Here is a 20,374-nt window from a genome sequence, read left to right as displayed (position 1 = left end):
GTCAAAGGATACTTTTGGAATTATGTTGACAATTTTACTCTATTTAATCTATTTGAGCTTTGGGGGTAGAGAAAATGTTCACAGGTTAAGGAATTTGCCTTATGTGGGGCCGACCTGGATTTGATACCAAGCCCTCAGCACTCTAGCGTATGCTCACCCCACCAAAAACTAATGATCTAGGTGGACTTTTGCTTTCTTCTCTGTTTCCACAAATGCTTCCCCCTGTACAATAGGTAGATTATTGCAGTTCGACCAAGGTTTAGGAAATACAACCAACAACTAACTGAAATGGACAAAGTATCCTAGATCATGACATGATAAGAACTTTCTCTGACTTAGTCCTATTACTTGTGAAGAAATGTATGTTGCCTTTTGTCCACATTTCTCCTTTCTGAACGTACGGACAAAGTGACAACAAGACCAAACATTTTTGATTGAGCCACCCAGCATATTTATTTGCTCTCTGCTTGCTGGTCAAAGTGTCAGCAAATTTACCCTCAAGGAATTTTCTCTAATGTTTAATCACCTAGATTTACTTAGTCCAGGAATATCTATTGAGTCCTGGATATGATCACGGCACATATAAAAGCGTAGAACATAGTTTCTCAGATCCAAACAGGTTGCAACTGAATTGGCAAAATAAAAGATTCAACAGAATGTTTGAGGTTGCCGGTCGAAGTCAGATAAACTCACCCAGTCTACATGTAGAGGAAGAAAGGGGTGCTTAAAATCAAGGGACTTGGGAGAAACTTCCACAATGAAGTGGAAGTTCACAGTATCCTCCCTGATACTCAACATGTGGAACAGAAATCCATCAGAAACAAGTGATTTTGTTAACAATATTATGTACATGTTACTGTCTTATGTCCAGGCCAAGTATGAAAAATTATATTATTATTCGATACAGTCACTGTTGGAATGTTCAGTGGGTAAACAGAGATCCCAACCAATTCTAGAAGTCACTCATGAAATTTTACCACCGGAAATGGGAGTCGGGCTGTAGGCATATTACTGTTGCTTTGTGTTTAATCTTAGAGATTAAAGATGCCCTGATATTGAGACGTCAGCACATCTGCTACAGTTCTCAGCTTGTTTGGCATTCTTTCAAACTATAAAGTCTATCTCCTTTATCAAAATCAAATCTCTGGGTTAATTCCCTTAAGGTACACGTGATCTCTGTTATGCCTGATAGGGTTTAAGCTGCATGCAGCATATGTTCCTGGGAAAATGTTTATAATTGCAGATGCCTTCTTCAGAACCCACTGGCAGACAAATGTACTGCAGAGACCAGGGAGCTCAGGGAGAAACGTAAAAGAGCTGGGAAGGCGAACCCACATCTTCCATCTGCAGAGAGGATCAGTTGTAATAGCCGACGAGAGTTGATTAACTGCTGCAAGCTGTTTGGGAATGTTGTCAGACAAGGTTTTGCCAAGTATAAAAGTGGTACAGCTATGCCAGAGGGCTGGGCTTGATGATCACATATGGCCGTCCTATGTCCTTCCATCCATGAATGATGGCACACCCAAAGCCAGATGCTTGATATAAATGCATCTCTTGTTTCACGTTCAAGAGAGATATGAATCTATTGGCTTAGTTCTAATGTCGAGTGCATTTTCCAAGCACACATCTCTGAGAATCCTTTCCAGAAAAGAAAAATATCTGACAAATTGGTGCATGATTTCCTCATTTCTAAATTAGAACATTTGTTTACATTAAAGCAGTGCGTATGTGACAAGACAAATGAGCATTTTAGAGATTTATGTCACAAGTATATCAGGAACATATAGAGGAATGTGATTAAAATAAGTGTACGTTTTTAAGTCACATTTATTCAATGAATATTGAAAATTCTGCTTCTGTAAACACTTTGAAAATATCCACAAATATCTATGTGTTTACATGTATATATAAAATACGTATGTGCACACAAACATATATATGTGTATATATATTTGCTTTAAAGGCCCTCCCGTTGATCGTTGATTTGCTCGAGCGGGCCCAGTAACGTCTCCATTGGAGACTTTGTTGTTACTGTGTTTGGCATATCGAATATACTCTCGGTAGCTTGCCGGGCTCTCCGAGAGGGGCGGAGGAATCGAACTCGGGTCGGCCATGTTGGCCGCGTGTAAGGCGAACTCCCTACCACTGTGCTTTTGGCATAAATATCAGAATAAAACTATACACTATGTTTCCAGATTGAATTACCATCTTTATAATAGTTAACAGCATTGGTTTTCAAAGGTTCAAAGGATAATTTGTTATAAGCTAATGTTTACAGAGACACATGAAAAGACACATTTAAAAGTGCATGTCTGATACCTCTAAATATGATCAAGTCAATGAGAAATTGGCACAGGGAGCCAGGGATGTGACTCAAATGGACTCCCCCACCCCGAAGATCATGAAGAATAGTTCTTGAACACCACATACAGCACCACCTCACCTTAGCAACAAAGAACAAACTCATTCTTATAGTCATGGCTGCCAGTGCATTTCCACTGTAGAGTTAGTTTCATGCACAGAGAGCATTTTACTAGCCCAGGCACCTGACATTGTATCATTTGGCCTGTTTAAGTTTCCTAGTTTATCATTAATAGCAAAAGATTTGAAGAGGGTGCTTTGGAGCAAGAGTTTGAAAGTGATCCCTTACGGGAAGCTACCAGAATAGCCAAACATAAGGTCCTGGATGCAGGACCTCCATCTCAGAATAAACAAGGCAGCCTGAGGGAATAGCAGGACTGTATTTTCTGGTTCTGTGGTGCCCAGTAGTGACCACATCTTAGTAATGGTTTACCAGAGGCCTGGGAGTTTCTAAAGCAGAGAAAGTGTTAAAGGGATATTGAAAACAAACCTTTGGACACGACAATGACTGGCATTGTCGTGAGTGCTTGGGGTTTTCAACTGAGTGAATCTTTGAGTCCTGGACTAAAATACAGACAAATAAAACATTTCCATGAAAAACTATTAGTCTAGGAGACTCAGGAAATTGGGTCACTTCTCAGATATGTGTGTTACTCCATCACTGGAGAAATCACTTCCCTCCCAGTGCATGGGCTCTTGACTCTCCTGCATTTGGTGACATTCCTCAACCTCTTGGTGGCATCTTGTTGGCACAGGCAGGGTTTCTGGTTCTCTAGGCAAAGGAAGGGGTGAGTGAAGAAATGTAGCGCCCCCTCTCTCTCCGGTCATGGGGTTCTTTGTCTCTGCTGGGAATGAGCAGGCGTGCACATGTGTGTGAGGTGGGGGGAAACCAGAGAAACCAGAGCACAGCGCCCCCTCCCTTACATCTATTTGTTTCAAAATAAAATTTTAGTTCCCTTTAATTTAAGGCTTTGTTTAATTTTTAATTGAGGAGTCATGGTTTAAGTAGCATTTAAATCATTGTTTTATAGTTGAAGAGAGCACCAGTCCATCCATCTACCAGTGTGAGCAAACCCCCTCCATTTTTTTCCCATGGTCCTCTCTGCTCCACAACTGCTCAGTTTTATGCTTTGATTTGTGTGTGTGTGTGTGTGTGTGTGTGTGTGTGTGTGTGTGTTTGGCTTGTGGAAGGGGCCTCAGCCTGTGGTACTCAGGCTGTTGCTGGTTCTGTGTCCATGAGTGAGATGGGTGGCGCTGTGGATACAAAATGGGATCAGTTGCACACAAGGCCAGAGACTCGCCTCCTGTTCTCCCCCAGCGCCAAGAATGGGGGCTTAAGACCTCTTCAGCCTTATTAGCTAGAGTGCTCAAAATAGCTACTCTGAGTGCTTCTTCCCAGAACCTCTCTCTGATTCCATCAGCCCATGGTTCTTAATTTTTTGCTTGAATAAAAAATGTTTTTTCATTATAAACTATGATCTGTTGAATAAGAAGTAGAGTCAGCAGGAGAGGTGCTTGCCTTGTGCGCAGCCAACCCAGATTCAATCTTCAGCATCCCACATGGTCCCCCGAGCATCAGCAGTAGTGATCCCTGAGTACAGTAGCGGGAGTAAGTCATGAGCAACACGGGGTGTGTACCCCCTCCAAAAAAAACAAAATGTATTTTGATTTAAAGTAGTCTAGGAAATATGTTACTGTGGGGCTCTCCGGAGGCTTCAGAGTACGGTGGTGTGCGGTAATAGTCCTTATTTCCCTTCTGTCATTTCTGAACAGTTAGACCTGATCATCATACACCAGCAGGTGGAGCTCCTTGGAAGTAAGTACGTTGGACTCTATTGTGGTTAAAACGGCGGAAAATAGCTGAGGTTTCAATTTTAATGTTTTAACCTAGCATATATTTCAATTTTATTATTTTAACCTAGATTTTTTTACAGAACCAAATTAAATGTCCATTATCTATCTAGATATGGAAGAGTAGAGTTATTGGTCTGACTTAGATAAAACTAAAAGCATTCAACCCCAAGCTTCTGGGCTTGTTGCCGTTGGGAATAAAGCATTTAAAGCAGATCCTTATTGAGATGCGATGCTTTGCAATAGTGATAATAATGTTTTCATACACAAATCATTCTAACACCCCACCTGACACCAGTGTCCAATTCCCTCCACCAATGTCCCAAAGACCCCTCCTGTTCAACCCCTCCCCACCTCAAGCTCAGTCTGTGGACCAAGTCCCCAGTTTTGTTACTTTGGACCATCTGTTGTTCCCTTAATGCATACCTCTAGGCCCCACACATGGAAGAGTTCATTCTACATCTCTCCTTTTCCTTCTGACTTCACCGAGCATGAGTTCTTCTTGTTCTATGCACATAGCTGCATGATTTTCCCCATTCTTGCATCTGCCTGGTATCCCACTGCATGCTCAGACCAGCTTCTTGATTTTTTGCTGTAGTTGCACTTCTGAGTTGCTTCTGCATCTTGCTGGTTGTTTCAGTAGCCATTGTTGTCTGTTTGTTGTTTGTTGTTTCCGTATCTTTTGGACTAAGTGCAGTAATGAACAGAGCAGCTCATATATCCTTTCAATTTAATATTTTTGTGGTTCAGAATCTACTACTTTTTTATTTTAAAACTCTAAAAGGTAGTTCATCCTTCAGATCCCTGACATAATTTTTCTTAATTATATAAATATTAACACTGAAGACCAAAAATATCTAAATTTACACAGTTTTTATCATTTTATTGGTGATTCACAAAACAAATAATTTAACAGTATTGATTACAATTATTTCTAATTAAATTCAAGTTAGTTGTGAAATTTTTTTAATATTTTATATTATTCCTAAACTGTCAAAATGGATATAGGAGTATAGTGTGGAGCTGTAGATATATATTGTCAGATGCAGATTGCAGAAAAAAATCATTATTATCACTTAATTGTTCTAATAAATTTCAAAACATTGATAGAATTATTATTAGAGCATTAGGTTTTTCTTTACTGTATCGATTCCTTCATTGAAATGTGATATTGCATGTTAACAGGGTAAATATGGCGGGGATCAACATTTATTAACCAAACAGCTTTGCTCTCAGAATTCAACTTGATTTGACTTATGGTGCCCTCAAATTTCATAATACAAGAAAGAGATTTGTGTGAGGAAGCTATGAAATATTTAACAAAAAGTTACTCTGTTTTTTTTTTACCAGTACTACTTCTTTTACTTATTTAAAGCACTGGTTTCTAAGTAATGACTTTTTTTGATGAAATTTGTTTGCTTCATTAGTGATACTTGGTACAGAGACCACCAACAAATATGAGATTAAGAACAGCTTGGGTCAAAGGATTTACTTTGCAGTGGAAGAAAGTCTCTGTTTCAATCGCACCTTCTGCTCCACCCTGCGATCCTGCATCCTGCGGGTCTCAGACAACTCGGGCCAAGAGGTCATCACTGTCCACAGGCCCCTGAGGTGTAACAGCTGCTGGTGTCCTTGTTACCTCCAAGAGGTTAGTCATGGCCTGGGGTATGCTGTGAATTGTCTTGCCTATGCAAAGTGATGGGCTATTATGTCTTTACTAATGACACACTTCTGGAGCTCTGGGACAAGTACATCATCTTCTATTGTATGAATAAGGTACTAGAGAATTTGGTGGTTCACTAACAAGTTTTCTCTGCCAACTGAAAGTGGCAGAGAGCAGGGGAGGGGGGCTTAGGGTGTTCCACCACAGTGGAATGATTTCTTGCAATCAAGCAAGACTCACTCATTTTGCAGTTTCCTAAAACCTAGGATGTATAACTATTAAGCTTCCTTTGTATGGCAGTCTATTAAAACTATAATTACATCATGTCCTAATAATTGCATACCCTAATGCTCTAAATAAAAATACCCTATCTACCCTAAATAAAAATCATTCTATGGGGTGGGATATGCTAATCATTATCTGAGCTCCCTGGGAATTGTATGTTTTTGCTGGCAGAAGGGTCTTTCTTGATACTGCTGGGTACTGACTAGTCCAGGTCATGGTGTCTAAAAGATAGGGGCCCTGGTCGGTTTCACAGAAGGAGGCCAGAATGATGTTTGCAACATACCTTGACACTTCCTTTCATAGAAAAGTTCTTGGTAGCATGTGATGATGTTTGAAAGCATTTTACACACAGTAAACATATCTCAAAATTCAAGTCAGTCCTCTTAAACCTGTCACTGCCTTGTCAAATAAGTTTATGTACTCCATAAAACCCTTTGCTATCAACAAAGTTCATCATGAAACTGGTCTAGCCCCTATGTGGGTCTCTGACTTATTTATGTAAAGTTAGCAAACAGAGGCCGGGAGATAGGAGAGCCATGAGGGCTCATGCTTACAAATTGAGTTTAATTCTCAGTGCCCCCCTGGTCCTCCAAGCATCAGGTACAGGTCCAGGCCTACACCAGGTACAGGCCTGCAAGGCCCTAAGCTTCACCAGATGTGGCCCTAGGAGCCTCCAGCACATTTGGGCTGGAGTGATAGCACAGCAGGTAGGGTGTTTGCCTTGCATGTGGCAGACCCAGGTTCGATTCCTCCATCCCTCTAGGAGAGCCCAGCAAGCTACCGAGAGTATCCCACCCACACGACAGAGCCTGGCAAGCTCCCCGTGGCATATTCGATATGCCAAAAATGGTAACAACAAGTCGCACAATAGAGACGTTACTGTGTGCCCTCTCAAGCAAATTGATAAACAGTGGGAGGACAGTGCTACAGTGCTACGGTGCTAGGTATCTCCAGCAGCACTTCAAGGCCTGAGCATCACCACATATTTTGAACCATTGCATAGAACCAATGGCCTCTGGTTGCCTAAGACTTATCCGAGGGGTTCCCAGACCTCGTGACTACCTCTTGGAAGTCCCCTCAAAAATAAAATACAAATAAATAACATTAGCCTCCCAACCCAGATGTTTATGAAAGTCATCCTTATTTGCATCACAGCTTTACGAAGGTAGTTGTGGGTCCCCTGATAACCTATGTCTAAGCTTCATGCGGGGTCCTCACAGGTTCCTGTGTATGTTGGCCTTGGTCCATACTGGGTTCTTACTTGTTCTGACCCTCGATAGCCTGCTGACCTGTGGCTGATGCTTGGTGGCTACCTCTCTCTGCCTGTTGCTGCTCTTTGTCCCGCGGGCTTTCCTTTGCTTCCTGGACACCTGATGTGGGCGACAGCTGCTACTTTTCCTGCCATCTGCGGGCATTGATGTTCACTTTCTTTGCTCATCCACAAAATTCAGAACTCAACGTAGTCCAGTGCCCTCACGAAATAGCAATCCAGACTCCTCTTGGGATCTGCTTCTAAGTCAAGTTCTTTGGCTGACTGTATGACATTGCAGTGACTTCTTCCACTGAACATTATCCAGAAGAGTTGCAATCCACTACTTCCAAACTCCTGTTCATGTTGCTACTTTCCCCTCCTCCTATGAATCATGAAAGTTCTTATTGGCATCTATCATAGTGATTCCTTTCCCAAAAGTTTTCAGCCAACTTTCTAGATCCCTCGGAGGAATCACTATCTGTTGCAGATATAGCTGTATAAAATATACTTTTTAAATAATAAGACTTGAAAACCAAAACTGGCTTCTTGATCCATATGCTGTGTTGTGGGCAAGAAAACAATGTTACTGCCCTTATATACTTCTGTCAAATTTTTGGGTGACCAGTTGCCCTGCCAATGAGCAACCATCCTGAGGGATGTAAAAAGGAATCATTTTCTAAGAGGAGTAGATCTCAACAGTGGGCTCTAAATATTCAGTTAATCCTTTCTAAGCAGAGATGCTGTCATCCAGGCTTTGTGGTACCATTTCTGAAGAGCAGGAAGAGTTAGCATAATTATGAAGGGGCCTACAATACTTAGAACAGTCAATGAGCACTGCTTTCAACCAAGGTCACTGGACGCATTCCTTCCAACAAGAGTTCATGTGCAAAGACAGAAGCTGACTGCTCCTCCTAGTCCTGAGTCTAAGGTGTCATCTTCTTCAACAGAAGGCTGCTTCATCCACCTCGAAAACCTGCTGTTTAGTGTACCCCCCCCTCAATGATTGCAGCTGCATCTTCTGGAGAACTTGCTGCAGGTTCTCCATTAGCACTGGCTGCTTCTCCCTGCACTTTGCTGCCATGGGCTCTGCTTCTTCCCTTCGCCCTGGATCACCAGCCTCTGCTAACTTCTGACTTTCCTTCTGCTGCTTCCTTTCTTCCATCATCTGATAGGATTAGAGAGATCTGGGGTCTTGATCTCCATTAGGATTTTTGAAAAAATATATATTTTGTATTTGTTATTACAGTTCAGCCCGGCAAGCTACCGAGAGTATTCGATATGCCAGACACAGTAACAACAAAGTCTCCAATGGAGACGTTACTGGGCCCACTCGAGCAAATCGACGATCAACGGGAGGGCCTTTACCTTTACCTTATTACAGTTCAGGCAGTATAGCTAAAATAGTGTTAGCAAACACGCTATAGATATATCACCTTATGTCCAAGAGACACCACCAATATGGCCAAGACCCTTGGTCAGTAAATTGGGCTTTATTATTTATTTATTTGTTTGTTTATTTTATTAATTTTTTATTAGTGAAACACCATGAGGTACAGTTGTAGACTTACAAATTTTTGTGCTTGGGTTTCAGTTATACAATGATTGAGTACCCATCCCTCCACCAGTGCCCATTCCCCACCTCCAATGCTCCCTGCATCCCACCCCACCCCACCCCTGTGGCAGAGCATTCCCTTTGGTTGTCTTTATCCTTTTGGATCCTGTGGTTTGCAAAAGAGGCATTGAGTGGCAATCATGTTCGGTTGATAGTCTACTTTCAGCATGCATCTCCCATCCTGGGAGGATCCTCCCAACACCCTTTACTTGGTGTTCCCTTCTCTGTCTGAGCTTCTCTTGTATGATCTTTTTGATGAGTTGTTGGATTGTATTTGCTAATATTTTGTTGAGGATCTTTGCATTTGTGTTCATCAGGGATACTGGCCTATAGTTTTCTTTGTTGGTGGCATCTTTGTTTGCTTTTGGAATTAGGGAGATATGTGCCTCATAGAGACTGTTTGGGAGAGTTCCTGTTTTTTCAATTTCCTGGAAAATCTTGAGAAGAACTGGCAAAATGTCTTCTTTGAATGTTTGGAAGAATTCACTAGTGAACCCGTCTGGGCCTGGGCTTTTGTTTTTGGGAAGACTGTTGATTACCGATTCAATTTCCTTGATATCACTTAATCACTTAATCACTTAACTTCCCGTTAGTCGTTGATTTGCTCGAGCGGGCACCAGTAACGTCTCCATTTGTCCCTGACGCGTGCTAGTGTAGCCCAATGGCATCTGTTCGCTCCGGGAACATGAAGGGCCTCAAACCGATCATTCATGATCTTTTTTTTTTCATTTCTTTTTTTAAAAATTTTTTAAATTTTTTTTTATTATTAGTGAAACACCATGAGGTACAGTTGTAGATTTACAAATTTTTGTGCTTGGATCTCGGTCATACCACGATCAAATACCCATCCCTCCACCAGTGCCCATTTTCCACCACCAGGATAATATCCCTCCCCCCTATTCCCCCATCCCCCCCATCCCCCCCTGCCACTGTGGCAGGGCATTCCCTTTTGTTCTCTCTCTCCTTTTGGGTGTTGTGATCAGCAAAAGAGGCGTTGAGTGGTGAACATGTTCAGTCCAGTCTACTTTCAACCTGCATCTCCCCTCCTGGGAGGATCCTCCAAACACCCTCCACTTGGTGTTCCCCTTTCTATCTGAATTGTCCTTTCCCCTAGAATACCCGGCTGGCTCTAAGTTATGGAGTAATTCTCTTGGTGTTGATCTCAGCTATTCTTGGGTATTAATCTCATATTTTGTTACTTTATATCCCCCAGATGAATGCAATATTTCTATGTCTATTCCTCACTTTCTGACTCATTTCGCTTAGCATGATACTTTCCATATTGTACCACTTGTATGTAAAGTTCATGACTTCATCTTTTCTAGGAGCTACATAGTACTCCATTGTGTAGATGTACCAAAGTTTCTTTAACCAGTCATCTGTTCTTGGGCACTCAGGTCTCTTCCAGTTTCTGGCTACTGTAAAGAGTGCTGCAATGAACAAACAAGTGCAGATGTCACTTCGGCTACACATTTTTGCCTCTCTGGGATATATTCCCAGGAGTGGTATCGCTGGGTCAAATGGGAGCTCAATTTCTAATTTTTTGAGGAACGTCCATACTGTTTTCCAAAAGGGCTGAACCAGTCGGCATTCCCACCAACAGTGAAGGAGTGTCCCTTTCTTGCCACATCCGCGCCAGCAACAGTTGCTTTTGTTCTTTTGAATGTGGGCCAGTCTCTGAGGTGTGAGATGGTATCTCATTGTGGTTTTGATCTGCATCTCCCTGATGATTAATGATGTAGAGCATTTTCTCATGTGCTTTTTTGCCATTCGGATTTCTTCGTTGAGAAAGTTTCTGTTCATTTCATTGCCCCATTTTTTGATGGGGTTGGATGTTTTCTTCTTGTGGAGTTCAACCAGTATTTTGTATATCCTTGATATCAACCCCTTGTCAGATGTGTATTCGGCGAATATTCTTTCCCATTCTGTAGACTGTCTTTGTATTTTGGTCACTGTTTCTTTGGAGGTACAGAAGCTTCTTAGTTTAAGATAGTCCCATTTATCTATCTCTGTTTTCACTTGCTCAGCCAGTGGTGTGTCATCTTTGAAAATAACATTAGCCTCAATGTCATGGAGGGTTTTGCCAACTTTGTCTTCAATGTATCTTATGGTTTCTGGTCTGATGTTGAGGTCTTTAATCCATTTTGATCTTACCTTTGTACATGGTGTTAGGCAGAGTTCTGAGCCCATTTTTTTGCATGTAGCCGTCCAGTGATGCCAGCACAATTTGTTAAAGAGGCTTTCCTTACTCCACTTCACATTTCTTGCACCTTTATCAAAGATTAGATGATCATATGATTGAGGGGAGATGTCAGTGTATTCAACTCTGTTCCATTGGTCTGCAGTTCTGCCTTTGTTCCAGTACCATGCTGTTTTGATTATTACCGCTTTGTAGTAAAGTTTGAAGTTAGGGAGGGTGATTCCTCCCATTTTCTTTTTCCCAAGAATTGCTTTAGCTATTCATGGGGGATTATTGTTCCATATAAATTTCAGGAGTGTTTGCTCCATTTCTTTGAAGAATGTCATGGGTATCCTTATAGGAATTGCATTAAATTTGTACAGTGCTTTCGGTAGTATTGCCATTTTGACAATGTTAAGTCTCCTGACCCATGAGCAGGGGATGTCTTTCCATTTCCTCATGTCCTCTTTTATTTCCTGAAGTAGCATTTTGTAGTTTTCTTTGTACAGGTCCTTTACTTCCTTAGTTAAGCTGATTCCTAGGTACTTGATTTTCTGGGGCACAATTGTGAACGGGATTGATTTTTTCATATAGCTTTCCTCTCTCTCACTGTTTGCGTATAGGAAAGCCATGGACTTTTGGGTATTGATTTTATACCCTGCAACTCTACTATACAAGTCTATTGTTTCTAGGAGTTTTTTGGTGGAGGTTATTGGGTTATCTAAGTATAGTATCATATCATCTGCGAATAGTGAGAGCTTGATTTCTTCTTTTCCTACCTGAATGCCCTTAATATCTTTTTCTTGCCTAATTGCTATTGCAAGTACTTCCAGTACTATATTGAACAGCAGTGGAGAGAGTGGGCATCCTTGTCTCGTCCCTCATCTTAGAGGGAAGGCTCTCAGTTTTTCCCTATTGAGGATGATGCTTGCTGTAGGCTTATGGTAGATGGCTTTAACTATGCTGAGGAAAGTCCCCTCTATACCCATTTTGGCTAGGGTTTTCATCATAAAGGGGTGCTGGATCTTGTCAAATGCTTTCTCTGCATCTATTGATATGATCATATGCTTTTTATCTTTTCTTTTGTAGATATGATGGATTATGTTGATTGATTTCCGAATGTTAAACCATCCTTGCATCCCTGGGATGAATCCTACTTGGTCATGGTGTATGATCTTTTTGATGAATAGTTGGATTCTATTTGCTAGTAGTTTGTTGAGGATCTTTGCTTCTGTGTTCATCAGGGATATCGGCCTGTAGTTCTCTTTCTTTGTGTTATCTCTGTCTGCTTTTGGTATCAGTGTGATATTTGCTTCATAGAAACTGTTCGGAAGTGTATTTGATATTTCAATTTCATGGAAAAGCTTAAAGAGGATTGGGAGTAAGTCCTCTTTAAAGATTTGGAAGAATTCACTGGTGAATCCATCCGGGCCAGGTCTTTTGTGCTTGGGGAGACTTTTTATTACCATTTCAATTTCCTTGGTGGTGATAGGTCTGTTCAGGTATTCCAGGTCTTCTTGGTTCAGCCTTGGGAGTCTGTAGGAGTCTAGGAATTTATCCATTTCCTCGAGGTTTTGATGTTCCGTGGCATAAAGCTTCTCAAAGTACTCCCTGAGGATCCTTTGAATTTCTGTAGTTTCTGTTGTAATGACCCCCTTTTCATTTCTCATTCGGTTTATTAGGGTTTTCTCTCTCCCTTTCTTTGTGAATTTTGCTAGGGGCTTATCGATTTTGTTAATTTTCTCAAAGAACCAGCTCTTGGTTTCATTGATCTTTTGGATTGTTTTATGGGTTTCCATCTCGTTAATCTCTGCTCTGAGTTTTATTATTTCCTTCCTCCTGCTCGGGTTGTGTTCCTTTTGTTGGTCCTTCTCCAAGCTCTTAAGATGTGAGGTTGGGTTATTTATGTGGGCTCGCTCCTCCTTCCTGAGGAATGCTTGTAGAGCTATAAACTTTCCTCTTAACACAGCCTTTGCTGTGTCCGATAAGTTTTCGTAACTCGTGTCCTCATTTTCATTCGTTTCTAGGAATCTTTTGATTTCCTCTTTAATTTTCTGTCTAAGCTACTCGTTGTTTAATAGCGCACTGTTTAATTTCCATGTGTTTAATTTAGTTTTCTGTTTTTGTGTGTGATTTACTTCTAATTTCAGCGCATTATGGTCTGAGAAGATTGTTGATATAATCTCTATCTTCTTAATTTTATGGAGGCATGTTTTGTGGCTCAGCATGTTGTCTATCTTGGAGAACGTTCCATGTACGCTTGAGAAGAATGTGTATTCAGCTTTTTGTGGATGAAATGTCCTGTATATATCTACTAAGTCCCTTCCTTCCATTGTTTCCCTCAGATGAAGTATGTCCTTGTTAAGCTTGAGTCTGGTTGATCTATCAAGAGGTGACAAAGCGGTGTTGAAGTCTCCCACTAGTATTGTGTTGCTATCGATGTCTTTTTCCAAATCTATAAGTAATTGTTTTAAGTACTTTGCTGGTCTCTCATTAGTTGTATATATATTTATTATTGTAAGTTCTTCCTGTTCTACAGATACTTTGGTCAATAGGAAATGGCCTTAACTGTCTCTTATGACCTTCTTCACTCTGAAATCGATGTGGTCTGATATTAGGATAGCTACCCCAGCTTTTTTCTGGGAGCTGTTTGCCTGTAGGATTGTTTTCCAGCCTTTGACTCTGAGTCTGTGTTTGCTTTGACTATTGAGATGTGTTTCTTGCAGGCAGCAGAATGTTGGGTTCAATTTTCTAATCCATCCTCCCACTCTATGTCTTTTAATTGGTGCGTTTAGCCCATTGACATTGAGAGAGATTATTGTTATGGGATTTTGTCCCATTGTTCCGTTGAAATTTGGTGTATTTGAGGGGCCTGTCTTGCCTTAAAGTAGCCCATTTAGTTGTACTTGTAACCATGGTTTTGAGTCTATGAAGTTCCTGAGTTGTTGTTTGTCTGTGAAACTGTGTGTTGTTCCTTCTATTATGAATGAGAGTCTCGCTGGGTGAAGTACTTTTGGGGAGGCATTTATCTCATTGAGGTTTTTCACTATGTCCCACCACTGTTTTCGGGCCCTGAGGGTTTCATCAGAAAAATCAGCTGTGAATTTTAAGGATGCTCCTTTGCAATAGATTTCTTTCTTCGATCTTGCTGCTTTCAGAATTTTGTCTCTGTCTAAAGTTTTGGTCATTTTGATCAGAATGTGTCTTGGGGTATTTTTATTTGGATTTCTTCTAGCCGGTACCCTTCGGGCCTCCTGGATGTGGTCACAAGTTTTCTTCAGCTCTGGAAACTTTGTAGCAATGATTTCTTTGACAGTTTCTTCTTCATCAAGGTTTTCTTCCCGTCCCTCTGGGACTCCAATAATTCTTATGTTACCCCTCTTGGCTTCATCACGATCTTCTCTTGCCATCTGCCAACTGTGAGTCTCTTTTCCATTTTCTGCTCTTTTCTGACAAGACTCAGAACTTGATCTTCGATCTCACTGATTCTGTTCTCAGCCGCTGTTACTCTGCTGCTGAGGCCTTCCACTGTGGTTTTCAATTCGGCTACCAGGTTTTTCAGATCCGATATTTCTGATTGCATTTTCCTCATTTCTGCCTTCAAATCCTCTTGTCTTTTATTGGCATTGGTTTCCATTGTTTCTTTTAGTTCCCTAAGCATCCTGAGTAGCTCCATTCTGAATTCCTTGTCAGAGAGGTTGTCTAACGCTATAGTACTGTTGGTGTCTTCTGGGCTAGCCTCGTGAATAAGAAAGTTTGGTGGGCTTTTGCGTTGCTTTACCATTGTGACCAGTGTGGTTTGGTCCTTCACACTCGCTGCTACTGTTCTGGTTGAGTGAGGAGAGACTGCCAGGAGCCGTTTAGCTTTGTTGCTGCCAGATGTGCCTCTTCTACCTTTCTGAGTCTGACCTTCTTCTCAATCAGGCGTTATTCTTTGTTTTATAACTGACATTGAGTGAAACTTTTGGAGGAGGTGCTATTTAATGCTGAGCTTGTACATCTATTTTCCAGCAGGACTTTTGTTGGAAATGGAGTAGGCGAGTGGGATGTTGTTGAATTGTAGTAGAAGAGGTGAGAAATTTTGGTTGGTATTAGGTAACAAGTTGATGAAAAGGATGAAAGGATGAAGGTCCAACTTGCTCCGAGCGAGTGATATACCTGTGGCCGCGTAAGCGTCTGCCAGCTGGGAAGCAGGCCACGCCCACTTTTAGGAGGTCACGCCCCCTTCAGGAGGCCACGCCCCTAGACAGTCCCAGGCCACTCCGTCCCAGGATCCTGGGGATCCGTGCTGTCCTCCGGCAGAGCTCGCTTGGTGGGCGGCTCGTCTGGGGTCAGGGGCGGGGCTCCGCTGGGGTCCTCCAACCCACCTGGATGGGGGGGCCAGTGGGCTGCTGTGCGCGCCGGTCCGGAGCTGGACACACGCTGGGGCCTAGGGTCCGCGCTGTCCTCCGGCGGGGCTCGCTTGGCGGGCTCCGCTGGGGTCCTCCAACCCAGCTGGATGGGGGGGGGGCGGTGGTCTACTGTGCGCGCCGGTCCGGACCTGGACGCGTGCTGGGGCCTGGGGTCTGCGCTGTCCTCCGGCGGGGCTCGCTTGGCGGGCGGCGCGTCTGGGGTCAGGGGCGGGGCTCCGCTGGGGTCCTCCAACCCTCCTGGATGGGGGGGCCCGGTGGGCTGCTGTGCGTGCTGGTTTGGAGCTGGACGCGTGCTGGGGCCTGGGGTCCGCCTCATTCATGATCTTGATGAAGAAGTCTGACCATCTGGAAGGTGGGCGGCCACGTGGTCCTTTGACATCCTGTGGAATCCAGTCAGTAACAGCTCTAGTCCAACTGTCGTCTTTAAATCTCATTACATGACCAGCCCATCTGATTTTCGACACCTTGGCATATGAGACAGCGTCCCTGATTCTTGATCGTCGACGGATGTCAGAACTCCGGATTCTCTCTCTCATTTGAGTGAAACGTGATATTCCAAGCATAGCTCTTTCTATTCTTCTTTGGGAGACCTGAATAGCGTTCTCATCTTGTTTGCGTAGGGCTCAGGTCTCTGAGGCATATGTTAATGTAGGAAGAACAGTGAAATCAAAGAGATGTGCCCGGAGCCGGAGGTTCTTCGTCCTCTTAGCTATTTCTTCGACGTTCTTGAAGGCGTTCCAAGCTGCTCTCTTCCTCCTGCGCAGCTTGGGTGCCAGGTCATTTATCATGTTGACCTCTCAACCTAGGTACACATAGCTGTTGCATTCGGAGATGGTCGTTCCATTGAGAGCGAATGGGGCGTCAGGAACAAGGCTGTTTCTCATAAACATTGTCTTCATAAGATTCAGCTGTAGTCCTACTTTTCCACACTCACGGTCGAAGTCGGCCAGCATTTGTGCCGCTTGGCTGATGTTTGGTGTTATTAAAACAATGTCATCAGCAAAGCGGAGGTGGTGTAGTTGCCGACCATCTATCTTCACTCCCATTCCTTCCCATTCCAGTCGTCGCATGATGTTCTCGAGGGTGGCACTGAAGAGTTTCGGTGAAATGGTATCACCCTGCCGCACCCCTCTCTTGACATCAACGATCACTTCTTTGTAGAATGGTGAGATCCTGGTAGTGAATCCGCAATACAGCTCACAGAGGATCCTGATGTATTGGGCTTGAATGCCCTGATTGGCTAGGGCTTCAAATGACCGCTTCCATCTCAACAGAATCAAAGGCCTTCTTTAAATCAATGAACGTTAAACAGAGCGGCATCTTGAACTCCCGAGAAACCTCAATGAGCTTGGTTATGGTGTGGATATGGTCGATGGTGCTGAATCCTTTGCGGAACCCGGCTTGCTCACATGGTTGTCCTTCATCTAGTGTTCTGCCAATCCTATTTAGGATGACTCGAGTGAACAACTTGTAGATGACAGACAATAGGCAGATCGGGCGATAGTTGCCAATGTCATGGATGTCTCCCTTCTTGAACAGTAGTACGGTCCTGCTGGTTTTCCATTGGGATGGAACCTTGCATTCAGACAGGTAGCGAGTGAAGAGCCGAGCCAGTGTATTGATGAGTACTGATGGCAGGTTCTTCAGGTGTTCAGGTCTGACCTTGTCTGGGCCGGGTGCTGTTTGTTTCTTTACTGACAAAATGGCATGTCGGATTTTGGAAGGGAGAACGTTGGGAACAACATATCCATCCTGTGGAATTTGGTATGTCGGCAAGTGGACATGGCTATTGAAGAGATTTGAGTAGAAGTCATGGATAATCTTCTCCATTGCCGTTCTGGAGGATGTGATGGATCCATCAGGACGTCGGAGGGCAGTCATCTTGGTCTTATAGTTGGCGAAGGACAGGCGGGCGTTACGAATACTTTTCCCGGCTTCTGCTCCATCTACCAGTACTTCTGCTCTTCTCTCTTTGAGGTCTTCCTTGATCGCATCTCTGCACTGCTTTGCGAGCTCGGACGTTAGCTTGCGGTTGCCTGAGGCATGCGCCAAACCATGCTGGCGAATTAGCTCAAGAGTTTTCGAAGATAGGCGATTTTTTGTGGCTATCTCTCTCTTGGCATTCCTCGCACATTCATGGAGGTGCTGAACCAGTCGATCGTATTCCTCGTCAATGTTGTCAACAATGGCATCTTCCCATGTTGCCGCAATAGTACCAAAGAGTTCCCAGTTGGTGGTCATTCTGGGAGTTCTCTTTTTGAACTTTGCAGCCCTTTCTCCCCACTCTGTGAAGTAGAATTTTGTACGAAGGAGATGGTGGTCCGACCCCGTTCGAAATTTTGGGACAACAGCGACTTCAGTCAGGCAAAACCGTCGATTGAATATGATGTGGTCTATTTCGTTGTGGAATCATCCACCGGGAGACTCCCATGTCCATCGTTTAGATTCTGCCTTCTGGAACTGTGAGTTACCATGAATAGTCTTGGTCGACATGATGAACTCAGACAGTCTCTCACCCTGTTCGTTCCATTCTAGGCCATGGGTCCTGATGTGAAGTTCTTCAGCTGATCTTCTCGGTCCTATCTTGGCATTAAAATCACCCACAATGATCTTGTAGAAGGTGTGATCTTCTTTATAGAACTTCTCTAGCTCCATGTAGACCTTCTCGATTTCTCTTTCATCATAATGAGATGTTGGTGCGTAGACAACGAAGATAGAAACTGCAGGCAGTGAGTCACATCTATTCAAATGTAAACGTCCGATTCGGGTTGTTAGGCATTCGAATGAATCAATGCTCTTGGCCAAGTTTGTGTTGACAAGCACACCGACGCCTCTGACACCTCTTTTATCGCATGTTCCTTGATATAAATGGGTCTATTCAGGTATCCCAAGTCTTCCTGTTTCAGCCTCGGGAGATTATAGGAATCCAGGAATTTATCCATTTTTTCTAAGTTCTCTTATTTTGTGGCATACAAATTCTCAAAGTAGTCTCTGATGATCTTTCGGATTCCATTGTTTTCTGTTGTAATGTCCCCTTTTTCATTTCTGATTTGGTTTATTAGGGTTCTCTCTCTTTCTTTGTGAGTCTTTTCTAGTGGTTTATCAATCTTATTTATTTTCTCAAAGAACCAGCTCTTGGTTTCATTGACCTTTCGGATTGTTTCTTCGGTTTCCATGTCATTAATTTCTGCTCTAAGTTTTATTATTTCTTTCCTTCAGCCAATTTTGGGTTCCTTTTGTTATTCTTTTTCTAAAATCTTGAGCTGTGTGGTTAGGTTATCTATGTAAGCCCTTTCTTCTTTCCGTAGGAATGTTTGCAATGCTATAACTTTTCCTATTGGCACAGCTTTAGCTGTGTCCCATAGGTTCTGGTAGCTTGTGTCTTCATTCTTGTTTGTTTCCAGGTATCTTTTGATTTTGTCTTGATTTCCTTCCTGACCTACTCGTTGTTAAACATCGAGTTGTTTAATTTTGAGGTGCTTGATTTGTATCTCGATGTCTTTGTGTGATTTGCTTCAATCTTCAACCCATCATGGTCTGAAAAGATTGTTGATACTACTTATATTTTCCTGATTTTATAGAGGTATGTTTTGCAGCCTAGTATGTGGTCTATTTTAGAGAATGATTCATGTGCACTGGAGAAAAATGTGTTTTCTTTCTTTTTGGGGTGTAAAGCCCTGTATATGTCTATTAGCCCTCTGTCTTCTATTTCTTCCTTCAAAGCCAATGTTTCCTTGTTGAGTTTTCTTCTTGTTGATCTATCCAGAGGTGATAAGGCGATATTGAAGTCTCCAGCCACTATTATGTTGCTAGCAATGTCCTCCTTAAAATCTGTTAGCAGTTGTTTTGAGTATTTAGCTGGTCCCGTGCATATACATGTAAGAGTGTGATTTTTTCCAATTGTATGTATCCCTTGATAAATAGAAAATGGCCTTGGCTGTCCCTTCTAATCTTTTTTCAACCTGAAATTAATGTTGTCGGATATTAGTATAGCCACCTCAGTTTTTTTGAGGGAGTCGTTTGCTTGCAGGATTGTTTTCCAACCTTTAACTTTGAGTCTGTGTTTGCTCTGATTGTTCAGATGAGTTTCTTGTAGACAGCAGAACGTTGTTTTCAGTTTCTGGATCCATTTTGCCACTCTTTGTCTCTTGATTGGTGCATTTAGACCGTTGACATTGAGAGAGATTATTGTCATGGGGTTTTGTGCCATCTTTCTGTAGGGATTGATTGTGTTTATAAGTGTTTTTCTTCTTATCTTACAAAATTCCCTTTAATCCTTCTTTTAGATTTGGTTTTGAGTCTATGTAGTTCCTGAGCTGTTGTTTATCTACAAAATGGTGTATAGTTCCATAGAGTTTGAGTGAGAATTTAGCTGGATAAAGTATTCCTGGTGAGGCGTTTATTTCATTGAGTATTTTCATTATATCTCACCATTGTCTTCGGGCTTGGAAGGTTTCTATTTTGGAGGGAGCCATTTTGAGGTCTTTTCCCATTGCTTGTTGTTCCCTATGGGATTTCTGTTGCTCATCTTCAAGCTCACCGATCCTGTCTTCAGCTGTATTCATCCTACTGCACTTACTGAGTTTTTAATTTTGTCTACCGAAACCTACTTCTTTTTATAGCTTTTTTATTTCTGCTCTCATTTCTTCCTGTATTTTCTCGACTATCCGTTCTATTGTTTCTTTCATTTCTTCTTTTAGTTTTCTGGATATCTCCTCCATTGATTCTTTGAGTAGATCCTTGAACATCCTCTGAATTT

General features: G+C 42.4%; 1 protein-coding gene across 1 annotated transcript in view; it reads left to right on the top strand.

Annotated features, from left to right (window-relative positions):
* Nucleotides 1-20,374, top strand: part of LOC130023735 (phospholipid scramblase family member 5-like) — a 45,533-nt gene that overhangs the window by 12,397 nt on the left and 12,762 nt on the right. The window contains exons 3-4 of the mRNA XM_056114326.1: nucleotides 4,135-4,177; nucleotides 5,640-5,860. Coding sequence (XP_055970301.1) covers nucleotides 4,135-4,177; nucleotides 5,640-5,860 — 264 coding nt within the window. The remainder of the gene's footprint in view (nucleotides 1-4,134; nucleotides 4,178-5,639; nucleotides 5,861-20,374) is intronic.

The sequence above is a fragment of the Sorex fumeus genome, unplaced genomic scaffold (genome assembly GCF_029834395.1).
Source record: "Sorex fumeus unplaced genomic scaffold, SorFum_2.1 ptg000024l, whole genome shotgun sequence".
Taxonomy (NCBI): domain Eukaryota; kingdom Metazoa; phylum Chordata; class Mammalia; order Eulipotyphla; family Soricidae; genus Sorex; species Sorex fumeus.
The sequence above is the reverse complement of the archived record's forward strand: the minus strand, read 5'-3'. Positions and strand labels throughout refer to the sequence as shown.